The sequence below is a fragment of the Trachypithecus francoisi genome, unplaced genomic scaffold (genome assembly GCF_009764315.1).
Source record: "Trachypithecus francoisi isolate TF-2019V2 unplaced genomic scaffold, Tfra_2.0 Lachesis_group17, whole genome shotgun sequence".
NCBI classification, from domain to species: domain Eukaryota; kingdom Metazoa; phylum Chordata; class Mammalia; order Primates; family Cercopithecidae; genus Trachypithecus; species Trachypithecus francoisi.
Window position 1 is genome coordinate 14,239,700 of NW_022681462.1, and position 20,088 is coordinate 14,259,787.

Consider the following 20,088-nt stretch of genomic DNA (forward strand, 5'->3'; position numbering starts at 1 on the left):
CTCAATATAGGACACAAAGGAGAAGCTAACCAGTGCTTACTCAATACACGTATGTAAACAATATGGTACAGTAGCTAAGAACATAGCTATGAAATTACATAAAGCTGGTTTCAAATCCCAACTCATCATTTGTATAAAAATTCCTTAACCCTTCTGAGCCTCAAGGCTCCTCACTGTTACACAAAGTAACAATAGTGCCTGTATAACAGATCGTTGTGAGAATGAACTGGAGTAATGCATGTAAAGAACATGGTCCAGTGTCTGGCATACGGTTATAACACACAATAAATATTTGAAATCATTATTATAAATTACCACAGGTTTCCTGTCAAGTATTTACTAAGCTGGAAATATTGGTTCTAGCTTTGAAATAGGCATTGTCAATTAAAGAAATATTAAGCATTAATACAAAATGAATAAACAATATAAAATTGAAAGAGAATGTGTGAAGGAAATACACATACTTCCTGATTTTTTTTCAGGTAAAGCAATCTTCCCATCTGATATAGAATCAACAAGATCCTGAAATTCTGCAGGAACATCTGCTTGCTTCCAGCGCTCATTGTCTAAGAGGAGGCTAGTCCACAGTAAAGAGAAAAGAAGGTAAACTTTAACATTTCAATACCATCTTCCTTGGTTTAAAAGAAAAGGAAGAAGAGCTGAGTGAGAACATAAGACTTAAAAAGTGCTGAACACTTTAATAAACTGGAATCATTCATAAGCAGGACCAATACTTAGAAAATAGTTCTCTTTTTATATCTCAGCCTAAACAAAAAGAATGATGAAACAATTTACTTAACTTTGAGTGGCAAAAAAAGTCAACTTACTGAGGATCTTCCTGATAAGTATTTTAACAGAAGTAAGCATTCTAACTCAGCTTTGAAAAGCCAAGAAATGTGATTTTAATTCCACAATCTAACTTTAATTTAAAAAAAACCTTTATCAGGCATTTTCACTGGCCAATTAAATTTACTCTTTTAAATAGAACTGTGTTTCACAAAGAAAAATGAAAAAATCAAAGAACAGAACAGACATGGTGATGATACCTGAGCTTGGTTTTTCTCTCTTCATGAAACCTATTTACAAACTTATTAGCTTGGCTCTGAAGTGCTCCAAGTAACGACATGCTTTTTCTTCCACAGATCTGTTCGGTGTCTAAAATGAATGTTTCCATTAATCTAGAAAGTGTTATGAATTCCATGGAATTTAGCTTCTCAAGAAAACCATCCTAAATTTTAACACAAAAATCATGAGAGTTAGTGTAACACCAAACTGAGTTATGAAACCAAGTTAGTTTAACAATAATTATAATATATTTTTATTTTAATAATATTTCCCAATACTTCAGACTCAGAAATTGAGCATGAAATGCTTAAGAGGTCCAAATTTGATTCTGATCCCTTTATAACTAATATAGTAGTTCAAATGAACTTAGATCATACTATAAAATTTTCACAATGTTGGAGTTTTATTATAAACTTGTTTAACTACATATATTTAGGTATACATACATACATATACATATATATGTAAAACAACATTAATTTCAAATTAGTTATTAACATATATTTCAAGTCATTTAATCATTTATCTGAAAATACTGCTTTAATAATTCCTATTTCTTTTATTTAGATTATTTTATATCTCAACATCTCCCTAGTAGACCACATTAGTGGTAACACTGACTAGGTCATTACATTACATTAAATGTTAAAAATATAATATACATTATGGGGAACACAGGAAGCAAAGACATAATTCCAGATCCTCAAAATTATTATGTATAAAATATAAAATATAGAAAGCTTTATGAAAATAACTACCTTTGCTCTTGACATCAGAAATTTGACAGCTCGATCATGGCATATATCTGAGGCACTATATAATAATTCCTGGATATTATTTGCCAGCTTTCCTAGCTCTGAGTCAGTTAATTTCATGTCTTCACTAACCCTGAAAATGATAAAATAAGATTTAGTCCGGGAAAGTTGTAAACATAGTATTCTCCATAGGTGACCTATCAATAAAAAGGATGAAAAAGCTATAAAATTCACATTTGAAGAAAATTTCTATGATGTACCAAATATCTTATAGTTTTTATAGTGAAATATTACTTAAACATACTCAGATAATACAACTATATCTAGCTATTGTTTGTTTTGAGACATGGTCTTGCTCTGTCACCCAGGCTGGAGTGCAGTGGCACATTCAGAGCTTACTGAAACCTCAAACTCCTAGTCTCAAGTGAACCCCCTACCTCAGCCTCCCAAGTAGCTAGGACTACAGGTATGCACTACCACACCTGGCTAATCTTTTTTGAAAATTTTGTAGAGACAGAGTATTGCTACAATGCCCAGGGTGGTCTCAAATATCCCTGGCCTCAAGCAATCCTCGGCCTCCCAAAGTGCTAGGCTTACAAGTGTGAGCCACTGTGCCCAACCACAAATGTATTTTATCATAACCTTAAATAAGAATTTTCATTCTCCACTGTAGTATTTTTAACACTTAGTTCAGACTCCGATTGGAAAGTCTGCAGAAACCATAGCAAAATTAAATTTTTAGATTAGGTACAAGATAGTAGCTATGTCAGGGGACAGTTGTGCATAGGCACTTAGGATGATACAGTGGCAGCAAAAGAGGGAAGGAATGTTATTTCATGAAAAACAGACTCTCTTTTTACTTATAATTATGAATGAGTATAAATATTCAGTTCAACTGAACTAATATTTACCAAGCATTTACTGTGCTTAAGTGCTAGGCACTAGAGGGAATATAACAGGTTGCTGCTTTCAAGGAACGTAAACTCAAAGAGGAGTATTTGTAAGACATAATGTACTTTTTTTCAATTTTGAGGGGAAATGTAAAACTTTGTTTTTAAACATTTTCCCCCAGGGGCATATATAAAGACCAATGATTCCATGCCATCAGTTCGGTTTAGTGTTACCATGAGCCAAGTTAAGTACCTTAACATCATTATTCTCTCAGTTGAATAAAAATACTTTTCAAAGATACTACAAAGAGACTCTGGTGTATATTGCTTTGAGGTAAACTACCATTCTAATTGGTTATGGCATTAAAGAAGGTTATTACCTGCTATCCTTCAAAATTATACTATCACCAAATCTGTTTACTAATGCTTCAAAATAACAGAAGAATTAATATTCTTAAAGTACTCTCAGAAACATTATCTTGTTTGGTTCTCACACTCTGAGGTAGGTAAATAAATAACTACCTATGGAGGAGAACACTGAATCTTAGAAAGTTGAAGTGACCTAGAGAGTAGAACTAGAACCCAGAATTAGTCTACTTCTAATCAAGTGAGCTTCCTCTGCTCTGACATTTATTTCTACATAAACAGTCTAGTGGTATTTCAAAACAGAATACCTGCAAAATTCTTGCTTAAATTTCAAAATCAACTTTACTATTGAAGTAAATTTTTAATTCCTGAAAGATTGCTTACAATTTCCCCCATGTAACAGAATGATTAATGAATTTGAAACTCTTGACAATATGCTACCAATTCACAAAAATATAAACAGGAAATAGCAAATAAAAACAACTCAAGTCCTTAAAAAAAAATAGACTGAATTAATCCAAAAAGCCACAAAGTTAGTTTTTAAAAATCATTTCATTCATTGTAATTCTGCTTTTAAAAAGATTTTTTGGGGCCCGGGCACAGTGGCTCACATCTGTAATCCCAGCACTTTGGAAGACCGAGACCATCCTGGCTAACACATGGTGAAACCCCATCTCTACTAAAAATACAAAAAAATAAGCCGGGCATGGTGGGCGCCTGTAGCCCCAGCTACTTGGGAGGCTGAGGCAGGAGAATGGCATGAACCCGGGAGGCAGAGCTTGCAGTGAGCCGAGATCGCGCCACTGCACTCCAGCCTGGGCGAAGGAGCGAGAAAAAAAGGCCGGGCGCGGTGGCTCAAGCCTGTAATCCCAGCACTTTGGGAGGCCGAGACGGGCGGATCATGAGGTCAGGAGATCAAGACCATCCTGGCTAACCTGGTGAAACCCCGTCTCTACTAAAAATACAAAAAACTAGCCGGGCGAGGTGGCGGGCGCCTGTAGTCCCAGCTACTCCGGAGGCTGAGGCAGGAGAATGGTGTGAACCCGGGAGGCGGAGCTTGCAGTGAGCTGAGATCCGGCCACTGCACTCCAGCCCGGGTGACAGAGCAAGACTCCGTCTCAAAAAAAATAAAAAATAAAAAAATAAAAAAATAAAAAAAAAGATTTTTTATTTTTTAACTTCAGTTAGATCTCTAACTTTCACGTTAATAGGAAAAAAGCAAACAAACTCAAACATAATCCTGCAATTCTACTTCTGGGTATACATCCAAAATAACTGAAAGTAAGATCTCTAGGATTTATATGTACACTCAGGTTCATAACAGCACTATTCAAAATAGCCAGGACGTGGAAGCAACCCAAGTGTCAACTAATGGATGAAGAGATAAACAAAATGTGATATACACATACACATCTTGTATGTATGTATCACATACATGTGAACGGAATATTATTCAGCCTTAAAAGGGAAGGAAATTTTGATATATGCTACAACATGGATGAAACTTGAGGACATTATGTTCTGCAACTCTAATTTTTTCCATTGTTTTTCTTTTCCTATTTCCTGCCTAGAAAAGTATTTCCTATTTTGTGCCCATATTTGCATTGCAATAAACTTACAAAATTGCAGGTTATTTTGAAGTAAGAAAATAGGGAAAATCTACCACTAACAAAGTTAAAACGTCAGATGTATTTTTGCATGTTGTATATCAGTGATTCAATTATATACTGCAAACACACTTGCTACAGGAATAGTCAGAGCCCTTGTATGAAAGAACTAGTTAGACTCACACATATAAATATACTCAATTCATTGCCCCTTTGGGTTGGGTAGTTCCCAGACATTTATGTGCCTACTGAACATAGAAAGAACCATTTGTAGAACCTATGCTTCATGCTGTAGGCAGATGTGATTGGGGAAAGCCAGAGAAGGTTCAATGTATAAAGTAAGCCACAATGGAGGTAGGAGGGGAAGAATCAAAACTGTGAGACTGCATCCAGTTTAAAAGGATCTCAAATGGTGTGGCAGAAAGCTAACTATCTTTCAGTATCTGTACTCTCTTTTGCCACAATGACAGCTCTAGCTGGGCAAATAGTCCACAAGCTAAAGACTTATTTCTCAAGATTCCCTTATAGCTAGACATAGTCACGTAATTATGCTGGCCACTAGGATGTGAGTGGAAGTAATAAGTACGAATTCTGGATTGTGCTTGTTTTTAAAAAGAAAGAAAAAAATATAAACATATATGTGAAGGTAACAGAGAACTAACAGATCTAAAATGTATATGGATTTGTAAAAGACCAAGAAGAGTTGAGGCAATCCTAAAGAAGAAAAAGTAGGAGAAATTACTCTCCCAGATATTAATATGGATTAAAAATCTACAGTTGCTGGGCATGTGATTCATGTCCAGCACTCTGGGAGGTTGACACAGGAGGATCACTTGAGGCCAGGAGTGACCAGCCTGGGCAACATAGTAAGACCCAATCTGTGCAAACAAATTATTTAAGAAAACAAAAGCTATAGTAACTACAGTAACTATGATAATTTTACTTAATGGTACTGGTGTAAAGACAGAAAAATGAACGAAATCGAGTGCAGAAACAGATATACCTATCTGAATATTTGATTTACGACAAGAGTGACATTATAGAGCAGTAGGAAAGACAACCTTTTCAATAAATGGTGCAAGGTCAAAAACATATCCATATGGGAAAAAATCTTAACCCTCATACTAAACATAAAAATCAGTTCTAGATGGACTGTAGGTCTTAATGTGAAAAAGACAGTAACAAAGTTTCTAGACAGTAACCAAAAAATATCTTCAAGTCTTTAAAGTAGGGAAAGATTTCTTAAATAGGACATAAAGAAGCATAAATCATAAAGGAAAGTAATGAATCATAGAATTATATTAAGAACTTCTGTTCACCAAAAAACCCAGTAAGAATGAAAAGTCAATACAGAAAGTGGGAGAAGATATCTGCAATATGGACAACTGGCAAAAGGTTTGTGCTGACATAACATAAAGAACCTTCATAAATCAATACAAACCAACAGAAAAATGGGTAAAGACCTTGAATAGGCACTTCATAGAAGAGGATATCCCAGCAGCCAATGAATGTATGAAAAGGTGCTCTCCTATCAATCACCAGGGAAATACAATGACTACACTTGCGACATACCCAACAAAATGGCTAACATGTAAAAGACTGATAATATCAAGAGTGAAGGAAGATGTGGAGTGACACAAACTGTTCCACACTTCTGAGGGGAGCGTAAGTGAGTACAATCACTTTGAGAAATTGTAGGCGTTAGCTAAATTAACCATTCACATACTGTGTTTCCAGGTATATACTCAACAGAAATGCTTGTAACATGTGCATCAAAGGTATCTAGAAGAATGTTTATGACAATCCAAAATGAAAACCCAAATCTTATCAAAAGTAAAATACATACATACATTGTAGTGTATCATAAAATGGATTATTTGTACAGAAAAAATAAAATCACTGCTACATGCAACAACCTGGATAGATATCACAACTGTAATGCTGAACGAAAGAAATCAGAGACAAAAGAGCAAATATATGATTCCATTAAGTTTAAAAACTGGAAAAACCAATTGTTTTAATGGTTTCCTATGGGAAGGAGTAGCATAGTATTACAGTGGCAAGAGGGGCTTCTGAAGAGCTGGTAAAGTTATATTTCTTGAGGTGGGTGACAATTACACCAACAAATTCACCTTGTGCTAGTTAATTGAGCTGAGCACTTTATAATTGCTACATCTTCCCATATGTGCCTTCTGTTCCAAACGGATCATGAAAGGGCTGAGAGGAAGATGAATACAAATGATACTTGAAGCTGGAAGGTGGGCTTAGTTCTACCCAAATTACATGGCTGTTGTTAAAATGTTTAAAAAGCAAAACAAAGTAAGCAAGGTATCAGCCCTTTGTCCTCTCCTTCCTGCTGCTAGGGATGAAAATGAAATGCTAAAAGCTAGAACAGCCACCTTAGACACAGATGGAAACTACACACTGAGAATGGTAGAACTGTCTTCTCAGCTGACGATCTCTTACCTCTGAAATGTTACATGAAATATAAATATAAATATAAAAATATATAAATATAAAAATAAATTTTACGTTGTTTAAGCTACAGAGTTTCTACATCTCTTTTTATAGCAGTTTTAGACTGCACCCTAACTAGTAAATGTGAAAATACTAGCCTGCACACAGGAGAAACTTTATTAAGTTTCTTATATTAAGTAAACTTTATTAAGTAAGCTCAGGGTTTGGTTTGTTTGTACTGAAGAGCAGTGTTATAGCTGACTTTATGTTGTAACTGTGACCTTTATAAGCTCCAGGACCATAAGTTGATTTATATAAAGTACTGAATTGACCGGTCGCTTCCAAGATGGCTGAACAGGAACAGCTCTGGTCTATAGCTCTCAGTGAGATTGATGCAGAAGATGGGTGATTTCTGCATTTCCAACTGAGGTACCTGGTTCATCTCATTGGGACTGGTTGGACAGTGGGTGCAGCCCACAGAGGTTGAGCTGAAGCAAGGCGGGGCATTGCTTCACCTGAGAAGTGCAAGGGGTCGGGGGATTTCCCTTTCCTAGTCAAGAGAAGACGTGAGTGACTGTACCTGTAAAAGTGGGACACTCCTTCCCAAATACTGTGCTTTTCCCATGGTCTTTGCAACCAGCAGACCTGGAGATCCCCTCCCGTGCCTGGCTCGGTGGGTCCCACACCCACGGAGTCTTGCTCACTGGTAGCACAGGAGTTTGAGATTGACTAGGGACGCAGGAGCTTGGTGGGGGAAGGGGCGTCTGCCATTGCTGAGGCTTGAGTAGGCAGTTCTATGCTCACAGTGTAAACAAAGCAGCAGGGAAGCTCGAACTGGGTGGAGCCCACCGCACCTCAGCAACACCTACTGCCTCTCTGGATTCCACCCCTCTGGGGAGGGCATAGCTGAACAAAAGGCAGCAGCTTCTCCAGACTTCAACGTCCCTGCCTGAGAGCTCTGAAGAGAGCAGTGCTTCTCCCACAACAGCATTCAAGCTCTGAGAACGGACAGACTGCTTCCTCAAGTGGATCCCTGGCCCCCGTGTAGCCTGACTGGGAAACACCTCCCAGTAGGGGCCAACAGACACCTCAAACAGGCAGGTGCCCCTCTGAGACGAAGTTTCCAAAGGAAGGATCAGGCAGCAATATTTGCTGTTCTGCAGTCTCTGTTGGTGATACCCAGGCAAACAGGGCCTGGAGTGGACCTCAAGCAAACCCCAACAGACCTGCAGCTGAGGGACGTGACTGCTAGAAAGAAAATTAACAAAAGAATAGCATCAACATCAACAAAAAGGACATCCACACCAAAATCCCTTCGATAGGTCACCAACATCAAAGACCAAAGGTAGATAAAACCAAAAAGATGAGGAGAAACCAGAGCAGAAAAGCTGAAAACTCCAAGCGCCAAAATACCTCTTCTCCTCCAAAGGAATACAATTCCTCGCCAGCAAGGGAACAAAACTGGATGGAGAATGAGTTTGACGAGCTGAGAAGTAGGTTTCAGAAGGTCAGTAATAACAAACTTCTCCAAGCTAGAGGAGCATGTTCTAGCCCATTGCGAGAAAGCTAAAAATCTTGAAAAAAGATTAGATGAATGGCTAACTAGAATAACCAGTCTAGAGAAGACCTTAAATGACCTGATGGAGCTGAAAACCACAGTATGAAAACTTTGTGAAGCATACACAGCTTCAATAGCCGAATCGATCAAGCAGAACAAGTGACTGAAGACCAAATTAGTGAAATAAAGCCAGAAGACAAGACTAGAGAAAAAAGAGTGAAAAGAAATGAACAAAGCCTCCAAGAAATATGGGACTATGTGAAAAGACCAAATCTATGCTTGACTGGTGTACCTGAAAGTGACAGGGAGAGTGGAACCAAGTTAGAAAACACTCTTTAGAATATTATCCAGGAGAACTTCCCCAACCTAACAAGGCAGGCCAACATTCACATTCAGGAAATAGAGAACACCACAAAGATACTTCTTGAGAAGAGACACTCCAAGACACATAACTGTCAGATTAACCAAGGTTGAAAGGAAGGAAAAAATGTTAAGGGCAGCCAGAGAAAAAGATCAGGTTACCCACGAAGGGAAGCCCATCAGACTAACAGCAGATCTCTCTGCAGAAATCCTACAAACCAGAAGAGAGTGGGGGCCAAGATACATCATTCCTAAAGAATTTTCAATCCAGAATTTCATATCCAGCCAAACTAAGCTTCATAAGTGAAGGAGAAATAAAATCCTTTACATATAAGCAAATGCTGAGAGATTTTGTCACCACCAGGCCTGCCTTACAACAGCTCCTGAAGGAAGCATTAAACATGGATAGGAACAACTGGTACCAGCCACTGCAAAAACATGCCAAATTATAAAGACCTTCGATGCTAGGAAGAAACTGCATCAACCAACGGGCGAAATAACCAGCTAGCATCATAATGACAGGATCAAATTCACACATAACAATATTAACCTTAAATGTAAATGGGCTAAATGCCCCAAATAAAAGACACAGACAGGCAAATTGGATAAAGAGTCAAGACCCATTGATGTGCTACATTCAGGAGACTCATCTCACATGCCAAGATGCACATAGGCTCAAAATAAAAGGATGGAGGAAGATCTACCAAGCAAATGGAAAGCAAACAAACAAACAAAAAAACAGCAGGGGGGTTGCAATCCTGGTCTCTGATAAAACAGACTTTAAACCAACAAAAATCAAAAGAGACAAAGAAAGCCATTACATAATGGTAAAGGGATCAATTCAACAAGAAGAACTAACTATCCTAAATATATATGCATCCAATACAGGAACATCCAGATTCATAAAGTAAGTCCTTAGAGACCTACAAAGATACTTAGACTCCCATACAATAATAATGGGAGACGTTAACACCCCACTGTCAACATCAGACAGATCAACACGACAGAAAATTAACAAGGATATCCAGGAATTGAACTCAGCTCTGGACCAAACGGACCTAACACACATCTACAGAACTCTCCACCCAAACTCAACAGAATACACATTTTTCTCAGCACCACATCGCACTTATTCCAAAATTGACCACATAGTTGGAAGTAAAGCACTCCTCAGCAAATGTAAAAGAACAGAAATTATAATAAACCGTCTATCAGACCACAGTGCAATCAAACTAGAATTCAGGATTAAGAAACTCAATCAAAACCACTCAACTACATGGAAACTGAACAACCTCCTCCTGAATGACTACTGGGTACATAACAAAATGAAGGCAGAAATAAAGATGTTCTTTGAAACCAATGAGAACAAAGACAAAACATAACAGAATCTCTGGGACACATTTAAAGCAGTGTGTAGAGGGAAATTTATAGCACTAAATGCCCACAAGAGAAAGGAGGAAAGATCTAAAATTGACACCTTAACATCACAATTAAAAGAACTAGACAAGCAAGAGCAAACACATTCAAAAGCTAGCAGAAGGCAAGAAATAACTAAGATCAGAGCAGAACTGAAGGAGATAGAGACACAAAAAAACCCTTCAAAAAATCCATGAATCCAGGAGCTGGTTTTTTGAAAAGATCAACAAAATTGATAGACCGCTAGCAAGATTAATAAAGAAGGAAAGAGAAAAGAATCAAATAAATGCAATAAAAAATGATAAAGGGGATATCACCACTGACCCCACAGAAATACAAACTACCATCAGAGAATACTATAAACACTTCTATGCAAATAAACAAGAAAACCTAGAAGAAACTGATAAATTCCTGGACACATACACTCTCCCAAGACTAAATCAGGAAGAAGTTGAATCCCTGATTAGACCAATAACAGGCTCTGAAAAAGAGGCAATAATTAATAGCCTACCAACCAAAAAAAGGCCAGGACCAGATGGATTCACAGCTGAATTCTACCAGACGTACAAGGAAGAGCTGGTACCATTCCTTTTGAAACTATTCTAATCAATAGAAAAAGAAGGAATCCTCCCTAACTCATTTGATGAAGCCAGCATCATCCTGATACCAAAGCCTGGCAGAGACACAACAACAAAAAAAGAGAATTTGAAACCACTATCCCTGGCAAACCAAATCCAGCAGCACATCAAAAAGCTTATCCACTATGATCAAGTGGGCTTCATCCCTGGGATGCAAGGCTGGTTCAACATACACAAATCAATAAATGTAATCCAGCATATAAACAGAACCAGAGACAAAAACCACATGATTATCTCAATAGAAGCAGAAAAGGCCTTTGACAAAATTCAACAGCTCTTCATGCTAAAAACTCTCAATAAATTCGGTATTGATGGAATGTATCTCAAAATAATAAGAGCTATTTATGACAAACCCACAGCCAATATCATAATGAATGGGTAAAAACTGGAAGCATCCCCTTTGAAAACTGGCACAAGACAGGGATGCCCTCTCTCACCACTCCTATTCAACATAGTGTTGGAAGTTCTGGCCAGGGCAATTAGGCAGGAGAAAGAAATAAAGGGTATTCAATTAGGAAAAGAGGAAGTCAAATTGTCCCTGTTTGCAGATGACATGATTGTATATTTAGAAAACCCCATTGTCTCAGCCCAAAATCTCCTTAAGCTGATAAGCACCTTCAGCAAAGTCTCAGGATACAAAATCAATGTGCAAAAATCACAAGCATTCTTATACACCAATAACAGAGAGCCAAATCATGAGTGAACTCACATTCACAACTGCTTCAAAGAGAATAAAATACCTAGGAATCCAACTGAGAAGGGATGTAAAGGACCTCTTCAAGGAGAACTACAAACCACTGCTCAATGAAATGAAAGAGGACACAAACAAATGGGAGAACATTCCATGCTCATGCATAGGAAGAATCAATATCGTGAAAATGGCCATACTGCCCAAGGTAATCTATAGATTCAATGCCATCCCCATTAAGCTACCAATGATTTTCTTCATAGAATTGGAAAAAACTACTTTGAAGTTCATATGGAACCAAAAAAGAGCCTGCATTGCCAAGACAATCCTAAGCCAAAAGAACAAAGTTGGAGGCATCACACTACCTGACTTCAAACTACACTACAAGGCTACAGTAACCAAAACAGCATGGTACTGATACCAAAACAGAGACATAGACCAATGTAACAGAACAGAGCTCTCAGAAACAATACCACACATCTACAACCATATGATCTTTGACAAACCTGACAAAAACTAGAAATGGGGAAAGGACTCCCTATTTAATAAATGGTGCCGGGAAAACTGGCTAGCCACAAGTAGAAAGCTGAAACTGGATCCCTTCCTTACACCTTATGTAAAAATTAATTCAAGATGGAACAGAGATTTAAATGTTAGACCTAAAACCATAAAAATCCTAGAAGAAAACCTAGGCAATACCATTCAGGACATAGGCATGGGCAAGGACTTTATGACTAAAACACCAAAAGCAATGGCAACAAAAGCCAAAATTGACAAATGAGATCTCATTAAACTAAAGAGCTTCTGCACAGTGAAAGAAACTACCATCGGCCGGGCGCGGTGGCTCAAGCCTGTAATCCCAGCACTTTGGGAGGCCGAGACGGGCGGATCACGAGGTCAGGAGATCGAGACCATCCTGGCTAACACTGTGAAACCCCGTCTCTACTAAAAAATACAAAAAACTAGCCAGGCGAGGTGGCGGGCGCCTGTAGTCCAGCTACTCGAGAGGCTGAGGCAGGAGAATGGCGTGAACCCGGGAGGCAGAGCTTGCAGTGAGCTGAGATCCGGCCACGGCACTCCAGCCCTGGCAACAGAGTGAGACTCTGTCTCAAAAAAAAAAAAAAAAAAAAAGAAACTACCATCAGAGTGAACAGGCAACCTACAGAATGGGAGAAAATTTTTGCAATCTACCCATGTGACAAAGGGCTGATATCCAGAACCTACAAAGAACTCAAACAAATTTACAAGAAAAAAAAACCCCATTAAAAAGTGGGCAAAGGATATGAACTGACACTTCTCAAAAGAAGACGTTTATGCAGCCAACAAATACATGAAAAAATGCTCATCATTACTGGCCATCAGAGAAATACAAATCAAAACCACAATGAGATACCATCTCACACCAGTTAGAATGGCAATCATTAAAAAGTCAGGAAACAACAGGTGCTGGAGAGGATGTGGAGAAATAGGAACACTTTTACACTGTTGGTGGGATTGTAAACTAGTTCAACCATTACGGAAAACAGTATGGCAATTCCTCAAGGATCTAGAACTAGATGTACCATATGACCCAGCCATCCCACTACTGGGTATATATATATCCAAAGGATTATAAATCATGCTGCTATAAAGACACATGCACACGTATGTTTATTGCGGCACTATTCACAATAGCAAAGACTGGGAACCAACCCAAATGTCAATCAATGACAGACTGGATTAAGAAAATGTGGCACATATACACCATGAAATACTATGCAGCCATAAAAAAGGATGAGTTCATGTCCTTTGTAGGGACATGGATGCAGCTGGAAACCATCTCAGCAAACTATTGCAAGAACAGAAAACCAAACACTGCATGTTCCCACTCATAGGTGGGAATTGAACAATGAGAACTCTTGGACACAGGAAGGGGAACATTATACACCGGGGCCTGCTGTGGGGTGGGGGGAGGGGGTAGGGACAGCATTAGGAGATATACCTAATGTAAATGATGAGTTGATGGGTGCAGCACACCAACATGGCACATGTATACATATGTAACAAATCTGCACGTTGTGCACATGTACCCTAGAACATAAAGTATAATAAAAAAAATAAAAATTTGCAAAAAAATTTTTTAAAAAACAGCATGATACTGGTACCAAAACATACATAGACCAATGGAACAGAACAGAGGCCTCAGAAATAATACCACATATCTACAACCATCTGATCTTTGACAAACCTGACACATACAAGCAATGGAGAAAAGATTCCCTATTTGATAAATGGTGTTGGGAAAACTGGCTAGCCATATGCAGAAAACTGAAACTGGATCCCTTCCTTACACCTTATACAAAAATCAACTCAAGATAGATCAAAGACTTAAACGTAAGACCTAGGACCATAAAACTCCTAGAAGAAAACATGGGCAGTACCATTCAGGACATAGGCATTGGCAAAGACTTCATGTCTAAAACACCAAAAGCAATGGCAACAAAAGCCAAAATTGACAAATGGGATCTAATTAAACTAAAGAGCTTCTGCACAGCAAAATAAACTATCATCAGAGTGAACAGGCAACCTACAGAATGGGAGAACATTTTTGCAATTTACCCATCTGACGAAGGGCTAATACCAGAATCTACAAATAACTTACACAAATTTACAAGAAAAAAACAACCCCATTAAAAAGTGGGCAAAGGATATGAACAGACACTTCCCAAAAGAAGACATTTATGCAGCCAACAGACATATAAAAAAATGCTCATCATCACTGGTCATTAGAGAAATGCAAATCAGAATGTCAGTGAGATACCATCTCACTCCAGTTAGAATGGCAATCATTACAAAATCAGGAAACAACAGATGCTGGAGAGGATGTGGAGCAATAGGAATGCTTTTACACTGTTGGTGGGAGTGTTACTTAGTTCAACCATTGTGGAAGACAGTGTGGCGATTCCTCAAGGATCTAGAATGAGCAATACCATTTGACCCAGCCATCCCATTACTGGACATATACCTAAAGGATTATAAATGATTCTTCAATGAAGACACATGCACACGTACATTCATTGCGGCACTATTCAAAACAGCAAAGACTCGGAACCAACCCAAATGTCCATCAATGATAGACTGGATTAAGAAAACGTGGCACATATACACTATGGAATACCATGCAGCCATAAAAAAGGATGAGTTCATGTCCTTTGCAGGGACATGGATGAAGCTGGAAACCATAATTCTCAGCAAACTATCACAAGATCAGAAAACCAAACACTGCATGTTCTCACTCATAAGTGGGAGTTAAACAATGAGAACACATGGACACAGGGAGGGGAACATCACACACCGGGGCCTGTAGGGGGTGGGGGGTTGGGGAGGGATAACATTAGGAGAAATACCTAATGTAGGTGACAGGTTGATGGGTGCAGCAAACCACCATGGCACCTATCTACCTATGTAACAAAACTGCACGTTCTGCACATGTATCCCAGAGCTTAAAGTATAATTAAAAAAAAAAACAACAAATAAAGTACTGAGTTGATTTATATAAAGATAATACAACTGTTGTTATTCTGAACAATAACTAAATCCAAACTATATTCTTGGACCAGAAATATTTTATTGGTTCTATTTTTTTAATAGCAGAGATTAGTGGGTCAATTGGTAAACTTTGTTTAAATGGGATCTGTGGATTAGATGGTAATATTAATAATTTATTGTATCAATGTTTTATTGTATTTAATCAGTATACTAAGGTTATATAGGAGTGTTCTTGTGTTTAGGAAATACACACCAGGTGCCCAGGGATAATAGTGCATCATGTCTGTAACCTACTGTCAAAGGATTCAGAAAAAATATTAGCATAAGAAATAAAGACGAAAGGAGACAGAAAGAGGAAAAGAGAGGGAGGGAGGCAGAGGGCAATGTGGTAAACTATTAACACCTGGGGAATCTGGATGAAGGTTATATGAGAGTTTTTTATTCTATTCTGGTAACTTTTCTGTAAATGTGAAATTATTTCAAAATAAATTTTTTGTTTTTGTTTTTGTTTTTTGTATTTTTAGGAGAGACAGGGTTTCAAAATAAGAAGTTTTTAAAAATAAGGTTTAGGCCGGGCGCGGTGGCTCAAGCCTGTAGTCCCAGCACTTTGGGAGGCCGAGACGGGCGGATCACGAGGTCAGGAGATCGAGACCATCCTGGCTAACACGGTGAAACCCCGTCTCTACTAAAAAATACAAAAAAAAACTAGCCGGGCGACGTGGCGGGTGCCTGTAGTCCCAGCTACTCGGGAGGCTGAGGCAGGAGAATGGCGTAAACCCGGGAGACGGAGTTGCAGTGAACTGAGATCCAGCCACTGCACTCCAGCCTGGGCGACAGAGCGAGACTCCGTCTCAAAAAAAAAAAAAAAAAAAATAAAAATAAAAATAAAAAAATAAAAAAATAAAAAAAAAATAAAAATAAGGTTTAAGAATCCTGGCTAACATGGTGAAACCCCGTCTCTACTAAAAATACAAAAAATTAGCCGGGTGTGCTGGCAGGCGCCTGTAGTCCCAGCTACTCGGGAGGCTGAGGCAGGAGAATGGCGTGAAGCCAGGAAGCGGAGCTTGCAGTGAGCCGAGATCATGCCACTGCACTCCAGTCTGGGTGACAGAGCTAGACTCCATCTCAAAATAATAATAATAATAATAAGGTTTAAGAAAAGATGTGATCCATTTGGAAATTCATGTCTTTGAAAAACCAAAAGTTATAAATCAAACAGATCCTCACAACATATAAATTACAAAGGTGACACAGAAAAATGACCAAAGCAAAAACTGACCTGGGTTCCAGTATATGTTCTGCCACTAGTCACTTTAAGTAAGTCATCTAAGCTCTCTGGGCATCAATTACCTTATCACTGAAATGAGGGCATTTAATAAAATGGTCTTTAAAGTTCTTTTCCAGTCTTAAAACTCTATAATTTTCAGTTACTTCTAATGCTCACCTCCTTACTTCTCATACATTTTTTATAGAGATACGTTTCAGAAAATTAATTTTTGTTAAATTCTAAAATTTACATGTTTTTTTCAATAAACTGAATAATCAGTCTTACTGAAGCCATTAATAAGATGACTCAAAATCTTGTCAACTTGGCAGTAGCCACTATACTCACATAATATCCACACCTCCTGGAATAGCAGATGATGATGTGTGCTCTTTGCTGGATGAAGAATCAGTAGTACATTCTGGCTCGGATACAGAATCACTGCTGCAGGGCTCACTATTTGGAGATGCATTTCTTTGAGAGGTAGTGTCAACTGCTATAGGTGTTAGCTCACCCTCACTGAATGCATCACTTATAAACATGCCTTCATGGATTAAATAAGCCACCTCTGTGTCCAGTGAATTATCTTTTGCAGCATTCTTCTGTTGTGAAATCTCTTCCAATTCTCTAGTCCTTTGGTTTTTGTCAAGAACTGAGAGAACAACACTGTGAATGATATTTAATGTTGCCTACAAGAAAATAGGACACACTTTTAAGGGACATAAAATATCTCTTACCCGAAGTTCCCAAAAGAGAATTCTGTGCATGTAACTTTGGACATCTATAATCATAAATGAGTCAAAGTCATGTATATCAGAATTTCTACCATCTTTTATTACATAGGAAAAGTGATGTGAAAAAGAACTGCCCAGGAGAAATGGGTTCACTAAAGCTTAGAAATAAAGTTCCTATATTTTAACTAATTTTTAAAATGGAAATCTCCCTAAAATATGTTGCATATTTCTCTGACCTCTTAAAAAGGTTACACTATGACCTCTTAAAAAGGTAACACTAAACATAACTTGCCCATCACAGAATCATATACATTGATATGCCTGCCTAAAAGAAAAGGAATCTGTGTTACTTACCATGCCTAGCCCCCACCTCTCTCTCTCCTTTTCTCATATCTTCTCTCACTTATTCACTACTCTCCAGACATTCTAGTTCTCTCTCTACTGTTCCCTCATTCCAGGATTGTTCCCACCTCAGTGCCTCTTTGGTTTCCACTATCCGGAATGCTCTTCACCTTGATCTAAGCACATATTTCCTTCTCATCACTGAGGTTCTGGCACCAGTGGTCACTTCCTCAAAGAGGCCTTCCCTGACTCTTCACCCAGCAACCCTATCCCATTATCCAGTTTAAAAAAAAAAAAAAAAATCATTATCTACAATTATCTTTGTTTATTCTAGGTCTCCTACTAGAATGTTAGCTCCATTCCATGACACTATAATCCTAATGCCTAGAATAGTGCCTGGCAAATAGAAGGTGCTCAGTAAATATTGAAAGCTAGGCAAATGAAGAGTAAATTTATGTAAACTAATGTCTTTATGGACAATTAGGAAATAAAGGACTGCTTGCCTATTTTAATATTCACAGTTGCAATCTTAAAATTTGTTTCTCCCTTTCTCAAAACGCTTACTTTTTTTGGAATCTCCACGGTTCTAGTGAAGCAGACTCCAACTTCGGGTCTCCAAAATCAAGAAAAGGATCTAAGCTAGTCCAGTTAGTACATGGAACCACCACAATCTGAGCTTAATGATTAGGAAGGTACACAGAAGAGAGAATAGCCAAGAAATAAAGCCAAGGCTTGATGACATCAACAACCTCTCTATGAAGCACCTAAAGGCTGACCTACCTCTGTGTATTTTTTTTAGTTATATGAGTTAATAAATCCCCTTAACTGTCTGAGACACTCTGAGTTGTGTTTCCTTAAACTGAAAGCATTTTAAACGAGCCAATAGCGCATACAGTATATCGGAAATAGAGCCTTCAAGAGCTTTAGGACCAAAGTGTCTACTATGGATACTGCATTTTTTTTTTCTTTCTTCATTGCTCACTAACTTCTTCTGTATTGTCACAAACTAGCTGCTCCACTACTGCTGCTTTAATCCTCACTGCTGTCCAATCTTTGATATACTTAGTTCCCCCATCTTGTTTTGCCTCTTTTTCCTTACCTCTTCTGTCTTGCTAATTTTCTTTCTTTTTTTTTTTTTTTTTTTTTTTTGAGACGGAGTCTCGCTCTGTCGCCCGGACTGGAGTGCAGTGGCCGGATCTCAGCTCACTGCAAGCTCTGCCTCCTGGGTTTACGCCATTCTCCTGCCTCAGCCTCCCGAGTAGCTGGGACTACAGGCGCCAGCCACCTCGCCCGGCTAGTTTTTGTATTTTTAGTAGAGACGGGGTTTCAGCGTATTAGCCAGGATGGTCTCGATCTCCTGACCTCGTGATTCGCCCGTCTCGGCCTCCCAAAGTGCTGGGATTACAGGCTTGAGCCACCGCGCCCGGCCTCTTTCTTAACTTTTTAAAATAAAAAGACATGATAGACCTATCCAACATCTATTCTACATCACTTTTCCCACGGTACAACAGCCATGTAATTTGGGTAGAAATAAGCCCACCTTCCAGCTTCAAGTATCAGTTCTAAATAGCCCACTCAGTGTACTCCCAACCTCCTTGCCTCTTGATTAGCTTAGAGATGAGAAGAAAATCCAGATTTAAACTAATAATCAGTGCACAGTATTTTCCTGATCACAGTGACTGAACATGTGACCTAAACTGGTTCAATCAATTAAAGCCAAGGACTTTCATTTGATGACTGAAGAAGAAAAACTCCAGGTGAAAAATTCTAAATTTGGCTTAATCAATAAAGGAATTTCATTTGGTGACTGAAGAAGAAAAACTCTAAGTAAAAAATAGAAAACTTCTAGGTGGTATAGAATTGTGGCAAATGTGGCAGACCCAGAACTGATGAAGCCAAGAGGAAAGAGAAAGGCAAAGCTGAATTGCAAACAGAGAAACTAAGCTGGAGAACCAAGACAAAACCATGCATGAAGCCCTTCCTAGTCTTGGACTTTTTTTAATTCCCAGAGCCAATACATTCCTTGTATTGCTTAAACTAGTTTGATTTGAATACTTCATTCCTTTTAATAATATCTTGGCTTATATACAGTTATTAAAAATTTCCACATAAAGTATATCAGATATTCTCTTAGGGATTCTTCTTTGCTGTTTTCACCATATTTACACTTCTAAAGATTTGCTAATTATTTTTTCCAAGTCTAAAGCCATTCTTAAGAATGCCAGAAGACTGGTATCCAAAAAATAAGATTTAAAAATATATAATAGGTTCAACAGTAGATACATCGTTTACTTTCTGAACTATTACATAGTCTGTAGACAAGTTCATGTTTCAAAAACACCAGGACAGCTAAGCCAAATATAATTTTCCAATCTTGAGAATGGAGTTAATGAAATATCTGATAGTCATATTGATAATCA

General features: G+C 38.2%; 1 protein-coding gene across 7 annotated transcripts in view; it reads right to left on the reverse strand.

Moving 5' to 3' along the window:
• The window catches only part of VPS54 (VPS54 subunit of GARP complex), a 128,657-nt gene that overhangs the window by 30,408 nt on the left and 78,161 nt on the right, over window positions 1–20,088 (reverse strand). For all 7 annotated transcript variants that reach the window (XR_004443971.1, XM_033239216.1, XM_033239219.1 and 4 more), the window contains 4 exons: window positions 16,941–17,281; window positions 1,824–1,953; window positions 1,047–1,228; window positions 465–577 (listed from right to left, as the gene is read on the reverse strand). Coding sequence is in view for 6 of the 7 variants with exons in the window: in XM_033239216.1 (XP_033095107.1) it covers window positions 465–577; window positions 1,047–1,228; window positions 1,824–1,953; window positions 16,941–17,281 (766 nt within the window). In the remaining variant the exon portion in view is untranslated. The remainder of the gene's footprint in view (window positions 1–464; window positions 578–1,046; window positions 1,229–1,823; window positions 1,954–16,940; window positions 17,282–20,088) is intronic.